At 42.0% G+C, this 18834-nt stretch overlaps 1 protein-coding gene across 2 annotated transcripts; it reads right to left on the reverse strand.

The window, feature by feature from the left end:
- Window positions 1–1660: 1660 nt before the first annotated feature.
- On the reverse strand, window positions 1661–16276 carry anln (anillin, actin binding protein). Of its 2 annotated transcripts, XM_018754338.1 has the most exons (25): window positions 16120–16276; window positions 14522–14669; window positions 13597–13956; window positions 12517–12815; window positions 11581–11983; window positions 11109–11305; window positions 10896–10979; window positions 10621–10726; window positions 9815–9916; window positions 9500–9729; window positions 8854–9002; window positions 8414–8555; window positions 8157–8292; window positions 7727–7921; window positions 7283–7409; window positions 6818–6866; window positions 6343–6396; window positions 5785–5820; window positions 5562–5583; window positions 5359–5471; window positions 4841–4894; window positions 4379–4465; window positions 4145–4252; window positions 2486–2658; window positions 1661–2167 (listed from the first exon to the last, which is right to left on the reverse strand). In XM_018754338.1, the coding sequence occupies exons 1-25, from the start codon at window positions 16135–16137 to the stop codon at window positions 2053–2055; spliced, it is 3507 nt and encodes a 1168-aa protein (XP_018609854.1). In that variant the 5' UTR covers window positions 16138–16276; the 3' UTR covers window positions 1661–2052. The 2 variants fall into 2 exon arrangements, with proteins under 2 accessions (XP_018609854.1, XP_018609855.1); XM_018754339.1 differs by lacking the exon at window positions 4841–4894 and having other exon boundaries at window positions 11109–11308.
- Window positions 16277–18834: the final 2558 nt, after the last annotated feature.

Genomic DNA, 18834 nt, shown 5'->3' on the forward strand with positions numbered 1-18834 from the left:
TATTTCATGAGAAGGCTGATGGTCTACATGTATTTTGATCCATGTTAGGTGAGGTGACTGGCCCCTTTGACACTGCATACCTTCTCTCTTCAAAAAGATGGAATATGGAGACTATTCCTTCACACCTTATACATTTGATAATTTAGTGATTTCAACAAAAACTAGTAAGGTTCAAAGGATGCACCTTGCCATTTAATGGGTGGAGCTGCCCCCTTCATCCAAAGGAACCACTTTGAGTCCCACCTCCTGCTGTAGTTCACTTGGTCAAGGCATTTACCCTGAACTGATACAGGAAAAATGTTTCGGTTGTATAAATGGGAACCCCATTTAGCATGCAAACTTACCCTGATAAGGCACTTTGGAAAAAGGAGTGCTACAGAAACAGTGTGGCAGTTCTACATTCTCAGACTGAGCATCATGGGTGGGTACACAACATTTTGCTGGCAACATTAAGATCACTGCCACCACCCCATCAATAAACTTGTGTTTTACGAGCCTCATCTTGAAAATTTTTCAAAAACCAACCTTTTGTAAACAATCCAGTGAAAAGAATAAATGAATTCAAATAAAAAATAAAGTATTTTCTGAAATATGAGAGTTTTTATATTTAGTTCACATTGTCATAGTGGATCAACAATTGTCTTTCTGATCAGAAGCATTTCCACTCGTTTATTAGTTTGGGTGGATTTTATTTAACCAAATATGCATCCATACATTAAATCTGGTGCAAGATAAAATGTTTACATTGCCTTGATCCTTTTACATCCGAGTTCAAAAAGTAAACCTAAGCATTATATCCCATTACAAGACAGTTCACTTCATGAACATTGCACAAAAAAAGTGTGGAACAGAAAAACCAACTCAAATATCAAATTTAATGGAGTCAATTTCCAAAATACTGTTCATGTATGCTTTGTATGCTTGGAGTGTAAGTGTTCAGGTCTGAAACTTTGGTATATAAAGGGAGAGGGGTATAAAACACCCATCAAGATCTGCACTCAAGGTGGACAACAGCGGCATTTTTGCAAATGTAACGTGCACACTGAGCTTGTGTTCTGCAGACAAACTGCAATTTTGCTGACAAGCTTTAAAATAGCAAAGTAAATACATATAAGCAAAAAAGAGCAGTATTATGACAACAGTATGTTAAATGTGAGATTTTTTGCTCTAGTGTCAAAATTAATGCACCCTTTAGAACAAAGTCAGATGTAGCTTCCATTCCTTCTGTAATTATGCATATCCAAAAACCTTAGCAGGTACCAGGCATGTGTTAAACACAGACAGAAACGAACACATAATACATACACCAAAAAGCATTTCTTGCTAATAGTGAACAAACATTGGCTGGTGACATCTCACCACGGTAAAGACCTCGTGCATTGTTATACACCGCAGAAGAGCCACGATTGTGAACTGCTTAAAAATGTAAAAGCAAAGTTAACTTCAAAGATTCAATATGGCTCTGCAGGTAACGCACAATGAAGTGTCATTAATATCCTTTGTTCAAAGAACCATTTCCCCACACATAGTGAAAGATAGTCATAAATATCACAGAAAAGCAAACATCCATTAATGGTAATAATTAAGATGCTAAGTAAAATGTACCTATAAAGTATTTATATGAAATCGTTTTAAAAAAATCTAAAACTGTCTTGGGGGGGAAGATAAGATTTGAAACTATTGACTGAAAACCATGTAATTTCAGTAGTAGTGCTATGCAGTTTAGTAGCAACTCAAACCTATTTAAAATTTAAAAAAAACCCAAAAGCATGTTGATTAAAGGTGAAGAGACTGGTGATCTGGCATTTGTCAATAGACAAAAAAATATCAGAATTAGACTACCCAAGCCTCATAATTGCCATCTCAATGTCTGAACAAAAAATATGGCTTAATTAACATTTCCCAATAAATGGATAGGTTCAGAATCCACTGTCTAAAAAACCCATTTATAAGAACTTGTCTATATAGCATTGCACTTTTAAGCATTAAGGTTACTTCCAGGAAGATGAGTCAGACGGTATGTTTTGCCTTCCAATCCAGCAGGACAAAGATTTAAATAGGCCTGTAGCAGGAGTCAGGCTGCCACATGCGCAGGTCCAACAGGACCTGGTTGAGCTTCTGCATCCAGAGATTCCGCTCATCCTTTGTGTCTGCACTCAACCAGTTTCTGAAAAGGAACAACCTCATGAAATCAAAATAAAATGGCATGCAGAAGTCAAATGACAGCTGCCCTGTGTGTGTATGTTTGAGAGATTGTCCTGCCATACATCCTGTCTAGGGTGCACACCTTACCTCATGCCCTGTGCTTCTAGGATAGGCTGTAGACCCCAGCAGCCATGTATTACAAACAGCTATGGATAGTCTGTGCCAATAAGCACAAAATCTGATTCTGTTTTGGTAATTATCCAGCCATAATGGATGATTACTGGCACAAAGACCTCCCAAGACTGTAGTTGTAAGAACAAAGTTGAAGGCAAGTCCTTACTTGGTGACACACATGGTGTTCTTGCATCTGCTGACCAGAGTCTCTTTGTCATCCTCTCTCTGTGGCCTGATGGTGATGAGCTCAAAGGTGTTGGGCCGGGCACAGAACTCCCGGTTTGCTGGTTCTACCTTCCGGTTTGTACAGCTTGCCAAGTTGATGCGGCCAATTGGGTTCTGAGAGAACAGGAAGCAGAGGCACTCGGTAAGTATTTCAACTAATACGACAGATGGAAAAGCACAGCTGCTGTGTCAAGTCACCCAAGGACACCATTTACTAGAAAATAAGTGGATCCATTCAGTAAACATGAACTCTGTTATCCCACCAGACCCTGCACCACAGCATTTTTGCACCAATAGTAATTTTGTAAATTTAATTTATGCCGTGTGTTTTCTTTCCTTATAATTTATTTTATAGGCTGCTGAGAGGATTCACAGAGTAAGAATTTCATTGTATGGTGTAACTAACTTTACTGTACATATGACAAGAAACTCTTGAATCTTTAATCATTATTTCACTTCAATTCACTCCTCCCTCTCTGGTATTTAAAATATTTTAATGTTTTGCATTTAAACAGTTTTTTCATTCACTTATTTTTGTACTTATTTCATTTGGTAACATTTTTCTATACATTTATAGGTCCGGTTACTTGTGTATATGTATGCCTGTTGTACATTGTATACTATTGCAACCCTTCCTGGATTAATGTAGTTTCATTCAGTCAAACAGCTCTTATCTGTTACACCTTCAATTCTTTCAATTATTTTCAGGTAAGCAGGCTCCATTTTCAGTTATTTCCTGAATCTTATCATAATACAGTAATACCCCACCCTACATCGTTAACTGGTTCCAAAGGTTGCAACTTAAGTTGAAAAACAGAAATGAAATAACCCCTAAAAAAACGATTTAGACCCCCATAAACCCCTAAAAAGCATTTCCCTTAAGTGTATACACTTCAATTATAAAATGGGATAAAATTTGTGCCTTATCATGCACGATTGACGATACCGTCGTCCAACTCAAACCGAAAGCACAAGCTATAGCGACAACCTTTTCACCGTTTTCATGACGTTTTATCATAGCCACTTTTATCTTCCAATGATACAGCATGACGCTTACCACTACCCACCAGGAACTTTCTTCATAGCCATGGGGGCAAATATTAAAATCACAAATGCAACGCAAACAAGACACTGACTAGCACAAACAAGTTTGAATCGACTGGCGGAAAACGATGCCACGCGGCGGAACTCAACGTTATTGGCACCGAACGGCAGGTAAAGAAGAATTTTTTATATTTAAACTTTTAATTGATTTTATAGATTACAGTATATTTTAATGTTTATTTGATTTTACACCAAGTGATTTAAGTAAATTTTTTATATTTTCGGCTGACTGACGTAAAGTCGTGTCAGCTGACTGAAGACGAATTGTATTTTTCAATATATATTTAACAAAAACCAACATAAAGTCGAAATCGACGCAACACGAAACGACGTAGGGCAAGGTATTACTGCAGTAACAGATGTACGAATGGTTCAACATGTGTAGCGTGTGCAACCGGCTTTCCTTCACCACTGCATTGAGATTAGTAAAGCATAGAACACTTTGCCTAAACCTACAAGTCAGTAATTTGTTGGCACCTTTGAGTGAGAGACTAACCTTACGCTTCTCGTCATCTGGGTACGTCCAGTAGGAGATGCAGTAGCCGGAAAGGACACACCATCTGCGATGCCAGGCCCCGAACCCACTGACATCTTCAAACATTGTCTGAATCCAAGCATCAGAACAAGCAATGTGAAGAGTTGCCCTCCAAGGTGGAAGGGAAAAAGCATCACCTCCATTCAGCGTTTGGTATGAAAAAGGTCAGACTTTATGGACCCTGAGGACACTTACCAGGAAGCCCCTTTCTTCCACCTGTGAGTCTACCTCACACTGCAGCTTCAGGCACACATGTCCCTCCAGAGGACACAGGAACGGAACCTGCACGAAGAACAGGACACTTTATATCAGTACTTTTCAACCAAGGACAGAACCTGCAGCAACTGCTCGTTTAAAACGGGACAGGATTTAAAAGGCACATGTTAAATTTTCAGCAACTGTATAGCTTTTGGTCAATCCAGAAGCAGGATTTAAAAAAAAAAATAAAAAATCTGGACAAGTCCCTTGGCCAAACAATCCTAAAAACCAATAATGATGGCAAACGAGGCATTAGCATTCAGTATTCACCTGCAATGCTAACACCTTTGGATGAGAACATTGTAATTAGGAGCAAAGCCAGGTAGATTTTAGTCTGTAAATGAAATGGGGAGAGTGACTGTCACACTAACAAAACTGGAATGAAACAGAAGACACAACCTTGTGCAGAAACATTTCACTGAGCAGTTCCCGCTCGCCCCCTTCATAACTGATCTAGGAGAGAGTGAGGAACCTCAGTGAGTGGTCTGGGAGGGTCCAAGGACTCCACACAGCCCACCATGGTATAAGGAAGCAAGCCAAAGTATTAAATCTCAAAACAGAACATGAACAGTGCCTTTCACACCAAAGACAGTGCAGCACACACACACATTGCACAGTGGACATCACTGAGACATTACATGGTGGATAAGGCCTTTGTGAGCTCTGATCAAGGTGGAACAGATGGACATAGTAACAGCTGAAAGGCTCTTTGCATAAGATTTTTCCCATTTCATGAGTCATCCTCCTGTATGTTGCATCCAGAACCCCCAATTTTCCAATGATCCCTTTGTTTACTGCTCAAAGAAAACTACCGGTTCAAGCTGATCGGAATTTGGTGACCAAACTTACACCACAAGTGAATGGTCTTCAGGAACTGACCTACTTTAAGCAAGACATGGCCCCAAAATGTATTTTACCTTCTCCAGGGGAAACTTGTTTTTCCCGATTGAGGCCAGAGTGAGTTTGTGTGATCCAACAAGAGCAAAGTTGCTAGTACGAACTGCATTAGGCCCCCCTGGACTGGCCATCACTGGAAGCACAAAACAGAACAAGTCCTCAAATGTGTTATATAATATTAAAAGTAAAAGCAGCACACAGTAAACAGAGAAAATATCTTTACCTGGAGTATGAACATTGCTCTTCTGCAAAACAAACAAAGATCTTTAACCAAGTGTCATAAATTGAGAACACAATTTAAAATAGAAGTACTACAATGAAAAACCAGTGAGTACAAAATTTTGACAGGAGCAAAACTACTATTTTTTGACTAAGGATTATACCCTAAAGGTATAACACACATGGCTCATTCCAACAGCTTTAATGGGACCACAAAGACGACTTACAGCGATGGAGGTCAGGAGTCGCTTAGGTGTTATTGCCTAGAAATAAATGTTATAGGAAACAAGTAAAGAACTGAAGTACACAAAATTGCTGCCAAATCACATCTACACTTAAAAAGGTCCCCATGAGAATTCTGCAGTTTAGGTGACTACCACAGATCCCCTTCTCCATGTGTTCTTCAAAGAACCATGTTTCGGCAATGTGCAATTCCCCCAGAGAAAAGGTCCCTGTGCAGTCAAGAGTGGGCAAGCGAGCATTTAGACCTCTCAGCAAAAGGCCCATACCGAAAAGAATGCTTCATGGATCTCATGAATGTGCCTCCACAGTATCTGAACACAAAGTGTCATCTTAGATATTCATATTAATTCCTAAAGATCTATAGAGATTACATAAGACCTATTCATGACAATCAGTGGCATGGAACAAAATAAAAGATTACCGCTGGAATAAAAACACCAAAATTAACAACAGATCTATCACCATTTCTAATAGGCTGCCTGTATAAAGCAAGGAAGCAAGCTATTTCAGTCCACAAGGAAAGGAATGTTGTGGAGACAAACCTTCGACTTGCTGGGCTTCTTCTTCTTGTCTGGGTACAAGTCACGTTTCTGCACCTGTGAAGTATTAGTATTTTTATAACTGCTCCACTTAACCTACATAACACCAATTCAAATAGTTACTGGGAGCTTTGTCCATTTAAATAAATAAATAAATAAATAAATAAAAAAACCCATAGCCAACAGGAGTCAAAACGTATAAAAGTCATAGACTTCAACATTTCCCCAAGAAACTTAGCACATTGCTTTGCTCTCCTTTGCCTTGTAAGAAAATACTAAAAATACACCTGTACTTTGCTTTGAAGCCCCAACCCCAGTTGACTCTGCTTTTCTTCAGAGCACCTTCAATTTGAACCAAACCACCTCTTCAGAAGCAGTATCACACCCCCCAAAACACATTTCCACAATTTATCAGTTACTGTGGAAACCCAAACAGCAGGCATTCCCAGGGGGTCTCAAATAAGGTTCCTATACTTACCAAACAATAGGCTTCCAGGTTGATTTCAAAGTCACTGGAAACATCTGGTCTGTAGGGGAAAGAGTTTTAGAACACTTCAAACAACCTAAAACGTACACACAATCCATAATGGCTTGTCCCGAGCGGGGCTGCAGCAAGCCAGAGCCTAACCCAGCAACACAGGGCTGAAGGGGGAAAGGGACACACCCTGGATGGGATTCCAGTCCATTGCAAGGCACCCCAAGCAGGACTCGTCAGGTTTGTTCATGTCTAATATGAGTCTCGGCATTGAAACGTTTGTGACCAGTGTACGTGTGCAAACAACTGAGGCCAACACAGAGCAGACCCCCAGCCAAACCTGCTGCACCACCACACCCCCCCCCACCTAAAATGTAGTTTGTTATTTCTCATTTTGCATACTCCACTGATAGGCAACAATCTCAACACACAGACTGCTTGCAACCTCCTGCTGGCTGCTTTACTCACATTGTAAAGGTGGAGGAAAATGAGATGGCATCGCCGCTAAGGGTGCTGCGAGTGCTCGCCAGGGATGTGGCCATTATGTTCTCTGCTCCCGCACGAATTAGGATGAAGAAAAAATAGTTGGCTGTCTCTGTGGAGATAAACACAGAAGGTCTTTACCTAGGAGTAACATTTTTGTAAAACAAAAGTGATAACTTTTAGTTATGATCAATACTATAAGATTAAAACCTTATTAACCTGGAAGGAAATTATGTATAATTGTGACAGACCTGAAATGTTTACTCAAATATCAACCCTAGTCTTGGAGGCAAAGTTTGAATAAGTAAGGGCCAAAAACTGCATGCTTCAGGTATTTTTCTTTCAGTACAAATGCTTTAACAAAGGTTTTTCCACTCAGGATTAAAAGCAGCTTTAGTTTAATTTAAATGAGTAACAAGTGTGACTTACCTGGTTTATTGGCTGCAGAACATACAAATTCAGCCTTAAGAGGAAGACGAAGTTCAAGCAGGGTGATTGAGCCCTTGGTGGCGGAGACATTGCCCTCATCCCGAACGCTGGAGGAATTGGGCCCATTCCGCTGATCCGACAAGCCCTCGGCCTTCAGTCGGTCAAGTTCTGCCTTTAGCGCCACTCTCTTCTCAGCTAACAGACAGAGTTGTGGAAAGCATCTCAGATTGGATGAAGAAAATGTTGGCGGATGACTACCAATTCTTTCATTCTCAGTGTGAAACTACTGCTTCGCTGTGGGCAATAAAGTAACTTGCATTAAGAAATCTTTCCGTACTCTTCTTTGCAAAAAGAAAGTAAAACAAGGTCCAGCTCTGAAACTAAAAGAATGAACCCACCAGACACCCATAATTTTGGGGCCTGAACTCACTGGCTATGAGCAGCAGCTTTTCTGCCTCAGCTTCCACCTGTGAGCCTTTGCCATGCTCCTCATCAGTGCAGCAGTTAAGGGCCTGGCTGGCCTGGTGAATCACTGTTTGCTGCAAGTTCATCTCATTCGTCAGGACCTGTACAGGGGGTAAAGCAGGGCAAGGAGAGGTTACAGTCCTAGCTCCAATTGGTAATTTTAAAGGCCAGAATTGTAGCTCCAGTGAGCACAGAAAAAAAGCTGTAAAAGGAACCATTTACCTTGATCTTCTGCTTGATGTTCACGCAATTGTTGTGCCAAACCTCCTCCGCCCTCTGTTTCACTTCCTCCTTCCGCACTATTACCTGTTTCACATGTGGTCGCTCTTTCTCCTTAATCCTAGTCGATCTGTATGCATCAATGCTGAAAAGAAACAAGTTCACAGGTGGTACAGTAGTGGTATGAACTGCTGTCTTTGGAGTCAAAGGTTGCAGGTTGAAATCCCACATCCAGCTGTAGGTAAGTACCTTGAGCAAGGTACTTACCCTAAATTATTCACATAAAAATTGCCAAGGCACATAAATGCGTAAATAATTGTATAGATTTACATTATAAACCTCTTTGGACAGAAGCATCAGCTAAATGAAGAGATGTAAATGGCTAACAGTGCAGGTACAAACAGACGTCATACATAAAACAGAGGCAGAGTCACCAAATGTACCTGTATGGCAAGTGCTGGTCTTCCTCAGCAAGATCAAAGTTGTCAGACGAGCGGGAACGACGCATCCGAGCCCTATGGAACTTGCTGGGCTGGGAGGCACTGTCAGGGGTCCGAGTCTTTTCCATGAAGGAACTTGATGGGGTAGAGGTCTTAAGTAGGAAGGCAACATTTAGACATGAATACCACCTCACGTTAATTCAACAGTCATCTGAAACTTCTTGGACAAGTACTGGTATGATTCATATTTTAATCACACTAATCTTGTAAGGTTCATCAGCTTAACCTAATGCATCCAGCTACAAAAACCCTTAAGCTAAACACATGTAAATCAATACTTCACCTTAACTGAATTTGTGGTGTACCAACCATGAAGATCTCTTTATTAACACATTTGGGTGCATCAAGCCATTAGCAGCTAATTCAAAAATTGCTAAGTGCTTTCCATCGTGGTAATGTAGGACCACCAGGGAATACCAGGCTTTGTGAAACTTTATTTAAGTAAGCCTGGCAAAATCTAAAATGCAGCTTATTGCAGCTACAGGGCAACACAAAGTTCACAGACAGGGCAAATACAAGCAGCCAAAACATTTCAGAATGGACCGTCACCACAGTGTCTCCTCAACACAGCAGGTAAATTGCAGCTTACCAGTTTCAGCTCTGGACTCCTCACGACTGCAGCCACCGTCTCCGCCAGGGGAGTGAGCAGGGACATGGAAGAGATATTCAGGGCATCTTCATCACTCTCACCCTGATCATCATCATCATCATCATCCTCAACACCTGGCTGCCCACTGTCTTCCAGGACTCCATGGAAGAGCTTGTTGATGACTTCTGAACTGTTGACATCATCGATGTTCATCTCAGTCTCTTGTAGCCCTGTTTTTTATATAAAAAGGATTGACTTGTCAAATAACTTCATCTCTCTCCTTAATCATTCTAAAAAATTTAAAGGCAAACACACCAGCTTGCTCTTCTTGGTCTTCAGAAGTTTTTTCAGATGATAGCTCAGCTCCCTGCAGACTGTTGGTTGATGGGACAGGGGCATCCACACTGGAAAGTGACTCTACAAAAAGGATAATTCACAAACTCACTCGGAGGATCTACCAGCAAGCAGCCCAATGGGCTGATTAAATTGCTAATGACAGGGCCGGTGGAGAGTCCCACAGAATTCTGACAGAAACACTGCTGTACAATTTTATGAAGGTGGTCCACTCAAAGGTCCCACTTAAGTCCTGCTGTGCAAAACAAAGCAGGGTCAACAATACAGAACACATACAGTAAACCAAGTGTAAGCAAAAACTCTTGTCGGAATACAATCCCTTTCCCAAAGGGGATCAGTTTATGTGGTTACCTGGGTCAGCAAATACCAACATTCCGTATTGACTGAGGTCTGATAAAAGATCACTAATTTTAATTGATGCTCTTCCCCAAAGTTATTTACAATGTGAAGTTTGCACATAAACCTACTTAGTGACTCCATTTATAGAGCTGGGTAATTTCTACTGTATCAGTTCAGCATAAATACCTTGACAAAGGGTACTACAGTGGAAGTGAGATTCAACATGGGCCCTTCAAGGCCAAGGCAAAGCCTGTAAATGTTACACAATCCATGATAAGTGCCTTTTATAGAGAGGGTACATTCTCAAAATTCAAACAAAGGCAGTATAGCTCCCTGAATTTCAGTACATGCTTTAGTGCATTTCCTAGCTCTAATATAGCTGCATTCATACATAAGATGCAAGAAAAAAAAAAAAACAAAAAACATACCAGTAGTGCTGGCCTTTTCTGCAGTAATCAGTGTTTCCACAGGAGGCACTATTGGCTTCTCAGTGTGGGGCTCTGCTACTCCGCTGACTGCTGGATGTGCTGTTGGCTGCAATAGTACAAGAATGCTCACAGGTTGGAGTCTTTGCAAAACATCATTTCATTCAAATGAGGTATGAATACAGTGAAAAGGGAACTCCATCTAGTGGTGGTTTTACATGCCAAATGGATACCCTTCAACAGAACACAAAATACGTAGGAAGATTTTTATTCCACACCTTAGTGTCTGCCTGTGGACTCCTCTTCCACATATTGCCCTTCTGGAACCGATTGCGGATCTGGGCAAGTTCGATCTCTCGCTCCTGTAACAAACAATGACACTGCAACCAGCCATATTACACAGACTGAGAAATGTCTTTAATAGTCAAAGAAAAGGCTAGAAGGTGGTGCCATCTGCTTGACATAAAACCTTGTTTTTGACTGTCACATACCAGCTTCTGCTTCTGACTGAGACTGGCACACGAGGTGGCTGACTGAGCAGCACTCTGCAGCCTCTCCTGGGCTAGCCTGGTCCTGGGGTTTACGAGCTGACCTGGTGCAGGAGTCCTCTGGCCCGTGGGGGTGTTTGGGACCGAACGCTCCTGACAACGCTCCCCAAAGCGCTCCAGGAAAGACTTAACAGAGCCCCCTGCTGTACAGAACACAAGATTCACTACCACCAGCTTTTTATTAACTGTCAAAAAAGGTCACACAAACACTCTTTTGCTGAGGTAATTATGACTTTTACATGTGTCCCCTGGTCAGTTTTGCACTGTGTACACAATACTGTGCATTGTGTTTTTGTTGCTCTTATTAGTTTAACAAAAGCATACATCTGCTCCACAGGAAGGAAACAAGCACTGTTTTACAAACCATGGTCCACAGTAAGTGAATGCTTATTAAAACAGTGATGCAGCTGCTCACCTGTAGCTCCACAGGAGGCGTTCGACTGCAAAGGTGTCTTATCTCCAGACTGGGCAACAGCCGGCCTCACTGCCAGAGATCTGGTAAGGGGCTCTTGCTTCTTAGGGCTGGGATGAGTGCCTTGGGCTGGCAGCTGGCTCTTCAAAGGACTCTGGGAAGAGGGCCGACCTGCTGCCAGCAAAGCCGGACTTGTTTTCTTTGGACTGGAGGGGAGGTCCTTCTCTGAAACCAGTGCTGTAGGCACGACAGACGAAATACTCTTTTGTGGGCTGTTGGAAATCTTCTGGGCCTGAGAGGAGGTTTGCTGGAGGCTGGGGGGCAAGGCAGACTTGCACGGTGGTACTTCGGCCTTCTGAGGGCTTGGCAGAATCACCCCAGTTGACTTCACAGATGAACAGATCGACTGTTGCCAGCAAGAAAGAGCAACATACCACATTACTGAAGTCACGAACGCACGGTAAACAAACACCAATCGATGTCACAGAAACAAGGACCCAGTTCTACTCGGTACTCTATGTACAATGTGACTCTCTCCTCCATAGGAAGCTACTTTAAAGGCATGCATGAGCAAAAACAGTGATATTAGACAAGCAAACTGCATTGATTGTGTCTACCTAAAGCTCTTCGCCTATTGTGCACTAAATTTTTTGTGCAACCTGTGCTGTATATCACTTGAGAAATGCCTTAGCTAAATGAATAAACATATTTAACACAATCTAAATATACATTTAGGCATGTGGGAAAATTAATGGAAACGGCAACAACGCTAATAAGACTGTACACAATAGTCACGTGATCATACAAATAGAGCTCTGCCTTGCCAAAGACATTCATATCTCATATTCACATCCACAAAGGAAGAAACTCATTTGTAACAGTGCCTTGCTCACCCTCGGTGTGGCCCGCTGTGAGAAGGAACACCATTGTGCAACCCACCTGCTGGCCAGGCTGAGGACGATATGATGAGCTGCTGGGCTGGGTGCTGACACCGGAGGTTCCGGCTCCATGGGCTGCCGGGGGAGGACAGGCAGTGCCAGGCTGCTCTTGTGCATTGTCTCCGCGTACAGACGGATGCCCGAGGTCATCCTCCCAAGAGCCAATGGTGGCTGCGAGGTTTGCCAGTCGCCCCTTCCTTCCCAGGGGGGTCTCAGAGGATGTGGGAGCAAGGGTTACTTCCTGTCTTTCAATCTTCACTGATGAAATAGGTACACTGTTCACAACTGCATCTGAAGGATCTAGAAAATAAACCACCAGATCAACCCGTTAGCTATTTTGTGAGTGAGTTTCTATATGAATATCATTATTCCACAGAGAAAAGAAGCAAAGCTATGAAAAAATTACAGAATTATTACAAAAACTGCTTATCAAGTAAAGGTTCACAGTGGTCTGGACCTGAAACATCAAAGCAGAACTAGTTTTAGTATTTTTATAATCATGTATGGTTAAGACAGTCATTTACATAGTAGTAAACATGAGGATAAAGCTTTAAGACACTCGATTTGCAGATAGTCTCTTTGCAATTCCTAACTTGTTTCATTTTTATATCTTAATTCAGAGCTACCTGAAGATACATTTTATATTTTAAGAAATTAAGGAAAATAAAATTTTCAATTTAAAAATGGCACGACAGGTCAGTAACAGCAGTAAACAGACTAATTATAGGAACCATCTAGTTTCAGTTCCATCATTTAAAGCTATCAGTTCAAATCGGCCCTGCACGCATTCATGTGTATGATCTTTGTTCATACAGTTTTTCTGAGCTCAGATATGGGCCCCAAGTTCTCATGTAAGAAAAGTTGGAGGAGCAAAAATGGAGATGCTCAAGTGTCAGATATTTTGAAAGAGTATGCTTTATATTCACTACCATGTCATCAGAGTAGGTTTACACAGGTGACTAACCATCAAAACTGCACACCAAAAATGCAACTGCCACAATTTTGGAAGGATGGACTGTTTTACAAAACATCCAGACTAAGCTACTTCTTTATAAAGAGATAAAAGTTCAGGTGGATCTACCATCAGTGTCCCAGTACTGCCTCTGCTCAGCCAGCATCTGAAGACGTGATCTAATGCCAGCAGATCCCTGGGGTGTAGCGTTGGGGTGGTCTTTCTTCACCTCCACCACTGCTGGAGGAGGCAGCTGGCTTGCATCCCTGCTTTCCACTGTTTTTACCACCAAATGCACTGCGTTTCTCTCCAGTGAGGATGTAGAGGAGACAGAGACGGGGCCAGGTGGTGGTTTCTTCTCTATCGCCGGCTCCTGGGATACGGCCACTGGCAGATCTCTGTTCTCCACACCCACCTTAGACAGCTCCTTCTCATCAGAACACCTTCGCTTGGATGGAGAAGGCTTGCTGGAAGGAGGAGGAGCCAAGACTGGCAGAGAAAGGGCAATGAGTACATTTCATCTAAGCCCATCACATCCCCTGATTCAGACTATGAAAAGATTTATGAAAACTTAGTGATTAAATAAGAATCAGAGGTATGAAAATTACTAAGTCCATTTTAACTTATTTTGATTCTGAAATCAATTACAAGGGGCGGGGGGAGAGCAATACATGGTAACCGCAAGGTCTGTTCAGATGGCTTCAAAATGTAGAGAATGAAGGAGCACAGGCCAACTTCCTGTGCCGAGCACAGCAGGAAGGTCAGCACCCACCAAGACCAGATATTTTCATCACCTACAGAGGGAGCAGTGGGCCTGCTGAGAAGCTACACAAATTACAATAAACAAGTTTCGTGGCTTATACTCTGCTGTGCTCTTGATGTGCTCGACTGACAACTAAGGAACCTTCTGTTGCGAAAATCAGAAACCACATTCATCTCCTCCGATGACAGCTCAGTCACCACGCCACTGTAACACAGTCACATGGGGAAAGCCCCACACAAGTGCTGCTACAAGTCAACAAAACCCCCTAAAAGGAGCAGTAACGAGGGTTACCGTTGTCCAAGGCCACCTCGCTCACACTGTTGACTACCGTCAGCGGCTCTCTGACCCTTTTAGCCATCAGCCTATTCGCAGCTGTCGGCCTCTCTGCCATCTTTCTTTGAAGGTTCTCCCGGCGGGCACGAGTGCGCTCCAGAAGTTTCTGAAAACACAAACATGGCAAAGTAAAAGCTTCATTTTCAGAGCAAAATAGTAAAAAAAAAAAAAAAAAAAAAAAAGTTACCATTACCTGCAAATTACAAGTTAACACAAAAAGGGCCTTTCTTTTTGGGCTCATGTTCCTTCCACTTACAATGACTAGGCCTGGAAATTGTCCATAAAGGAAAAGGCACTCAATAAGGACAAACTTCCAAGCAGAACATAAAACTTTAGGCAGACTAAGCTAGTGCTACTGCAGGACAGTTGAGCATAAATAGTCCTGCAGATCAGTGTCAGTAAATTCACTCACTGTATGCACCCAGTTCCATTGTTTGGGGTTTCTAGCATAGGAGGACAATTGAGAAGCCTGACGAGCAGTAAAAATTCACAGCAAAAACAAGCACATTCTTCTTCCCATGAATGGTGTGGAAATTTCAGTTGATGCTCTGTGGTGTCATTCCTGAGGAATTTGAGGGCTGGCGCATGTGACTAAGAAAATTCAAATGTTGCCGCTCTCCGGCGAGACCTTGCGGCTCACACAAGAAGATGCGGACAGATGAAAGTTCCAGTACAAACACTTCACTGTTAACAGGCAGTAAACACCACCACACATCAACTTCCTTCCCTAAATTTAAACTGCTTGGAAACACCTTCAACTTTGAATAAATTGACATCTCAGACAGATGACATGTCTTTTCCCAGCCTGATCAGCCAAGAGGATTTAAAAAAAGGATTTTTGAAAAAAAAAAAGTGTCAAAAACAAGCCTCTGCGGGGTGGTCCAGCAGATGTTTCTACACATCTGGAAGGGGTCCCAGAGACACTCCCAGAAGGCAATGAATCTGCATTCCTGCTTGTTTCTATTTCACAGCCACGTGCCACCGCTGGCCGTTATGGGAGGACCCGCAGCAGCCAAAGTGTCTGAGTGAATTTAAATTAAGAGGAAGACTTTGTCCCTGCGCTTGCAGTGTTTATTTTATGCAAATTTAGGCGTATAAATGCGTCCTGACACACAAATGATCTGTAACTAAACTCGCCTCCCCCTCCTCCACTACTATTAGTACTGACTCAGCGAAGACCTACGAATATTAATAAAACACTAAAGTGACGAATGCGTGTATGATTTTACACACACACACACACACACACACACACACACACACACACACACACACGTGTCGGAAAGTAAGGTTTAGACTAGTTATATTTTTATTTAAGTTTACGACGAGGTGGAAATTTTTAGCTCCAGCGCTTCAGCGACAAACTAAGCTCTTATGACGAGTCCGTTATGTAAAAAGAAACGTTAACATTACAAGTAACAACTGTTTAAAAAAATAAATTTAAAAAAAAAAAAATTATTATATTTTTGACCAACGACAACCGTGCCAAACGAAACGCTGAGGAGCGGACTCCCGGCGGCGACGCCTCGTCTGTCTGGCTAATTCAAAACTCTTACCTCCGTAAACGGGTCCATTTCGAACTTCCTTCCACGTTCAAATGATGTGTGTGCTTATTTTTATTTTATTTCTTCAAGTCGAACTTCACTGACGAGGGGAAAGAAACAAAAGGGATCGCCGCCCTCCTCAGACGTGCCTGCGCTACTGGCGTCTTCTACACAAACATCTGTTCAAATTTGAATTTCAGCGCTGCGCTCACTACGCAGGCGCCGACGTGACGAAAGAGACTCACGGTAACAGTAGCCAATGAAATAAGGATATTTCTGATGACGCGCACTTCCCCGCCAACCAACTACTTAGTTCTCCAAATGACGCCACCACGCCCCACGTGTCACATTCATTCAACGTGCGAGATTGAGGAAGATTGATGTAACACTGTCTATGGAATGGGACATTTTGGCATTTCAGATGGAAACTTCATTGTTGGGAGTAGACATGCGTACACGCAAATATACATACACTGAAGACCCAAGACAGAAAGACTAGTGAGGTAAATAAATAAGTTAGGTAGATAAGCAAGTGTATGGAAGACAGGCCAGAGTGAAGTGAGGCAAGCAGGTGTTGCAAAGTGTATTGAGATGGCACCTGGCAGCTCTGTGCCATTCAGTCATCAAGAGGTCACCCCTTGGCAGTATTAAGACTCATTGTAGAGCTTCATTGCTGCTGGAAAACATAACCTCCAGCAGCACTCTTTGGAACAGCGCAGCTGGACAAGCCCGTTTTTGACAATGCTCCCGTGTTTAACCAAGGTGGAGCCCAGAGGGGAATTGTTGTCCGTAATGGACAGAAATGTGCTTCGTGTTCATTTCTGTGCGACCTCTTCCAGAGTCCGGCTTCATTCCCAGGACTGAACCGGCCTTCCTGATTAACTTGCTGATCCTGCTGCCATCAGCCCTTAGTTAATGCTATTGCTGCAACATTCGATTGCAAAAAAGATTACACCAGCAACAATAATCTGGTAGAACATCTACCTTAATTTTAAGAAGAAAAAAATCCATATAGGTTTTTAAAGTCATACACATTAATGCTTAAAAAGTGAAAAGCAATAATAAAAACTGAGGAAATTAGTGGCCAACTAACAGCAACTCTAATAAAGAAAGTTGAGTATTAATCTACTTTGCATGAAGAAAAAAAAATTAAACTAAAGAGAAGCAACCAGGGACCCAGCAGTCTGGTATACTTACAGTTAAAATCTGACAAATAGTGTCATTAAATGAATTTTTCTCTTAAAAATCTGGCTTTTAAAAAAGTGATCTAACAGTGTTATTTCTGTCACAAGTATTTCTAGAACACTTCATGCTGTGATTTTTGAAGTGGCTGATAGAAAAACCATATTTGTATGCACCTGGTGCACGAAGTAGATGGAATAAAAAATGATCAAAGTTCAGTGTTTGTCAAAGTTATTTTTATCCCATAAAATCCACTCATTTAGCAAACAGAAGTATCCAAAGAGACTGTCATGGTCTTCACCTTGAACACCTTTTCAGTTGCTGAAGATTGTTTTTGCAAATAATCATTCCCTATTCCCTGACACAAAAATTTTGTTTATAGTGACAAGGCTTTTACAGTGACAAAAATAAAACAAAATAATTAAAATTCCATAAACATATGGATTTCATGGTCACATTTCTACAATGAGTATAGTACGAATCAACACAGAATAATGTAAAAAAAAATTTATATGTGGGTGGATATTTTGGGAAAGGGCTAAGGGACAGGAGACCTGTCTCCTCAATGTACAGTTACCCAGTGGATTATTGATGAAAACACTGAAGGAGTCCAAAAGACAGCTTTTAACCATCATCGAAGAAGTTCCAAAATAGCCACCAGTTTAACTCACACACACACACACATTGGCTGAGGCCGCTTGTCCCAAGCAGGGTCATGGTGAGTGGGAGCCTAGCTTGGCAGCGCAGGGTGTGGGGCTGGAGGGGGGGCACATCCAGGATGGGATGCCAGTCCGTCACAAGGCACTCCAAGCGGGACTCGAGCCCCAGACACTGCTCCACCAAACCCCTCCAATGTTTAATTGTGGTCAGCTAACGTGCATGTTGCTAATACAGCTTGCTACACAGAGTGCATCCTGGAATGAATACGTTGAATTTCCTATGATTACAGATGTCATATTACACCTTAAACATTAAATACTGTACAACTTCTTTAAGCCTTGTGCATATGCATTATACCATATCAAGTACCATATATAGACAAAGATCTCTTTATATACATATAAAATGAGATCTTTGTCAATACATTACATTATAATACATTATATAGTATATGTCTTTCAATGTATTATAAGTGTTAAATGCACAAAGACATGTTCAACACACATGCATGGGTAGCACAGTGAGTAATGCTGCTGTCTCACAGCGCCTGGGTGGTACAAGAGGACATAGGTTTGATCCCCGTTCAGTCTGTATGGAGTTTGTGTGTTCTCCCCGTGTCTGTGTGGGTTTTCTCCCAGAGTCCAAAAACATGCTTTTCAGGTTCCCCTATAGTGTGAGTGACAGAGAGAGTGTGATCCACTGATGTATAGATGAGTGACCCCTTGTAAGCAGTGTAAGTCACCATGGTGAATAAGGTGTGTGGGCTGATAACACTACATAGAGATCATTGGAAGTCACTTTGGAGAAAAGCACATACACACATTTTCTGAACCGCTTGTCCCATTCGGGGTCACAGGGAGCCGAAGCCTAACCCGGCAACACAAG

Source organism: Scleropages formosus, chromosome 23 (genome assembly GCF_900964775.1).
Source record: "Scleropages formosus chromosome 23, fSclFor1.1, whole genome shotgun sequence".
In the NCBI taxonomy this organism is placed as follows: Eukaryota; Metazoa; Chordata; class Actinopteri; order Osteoglossiformes; family Osteoglossidae; genus Scleropages; species Scleropages formosus.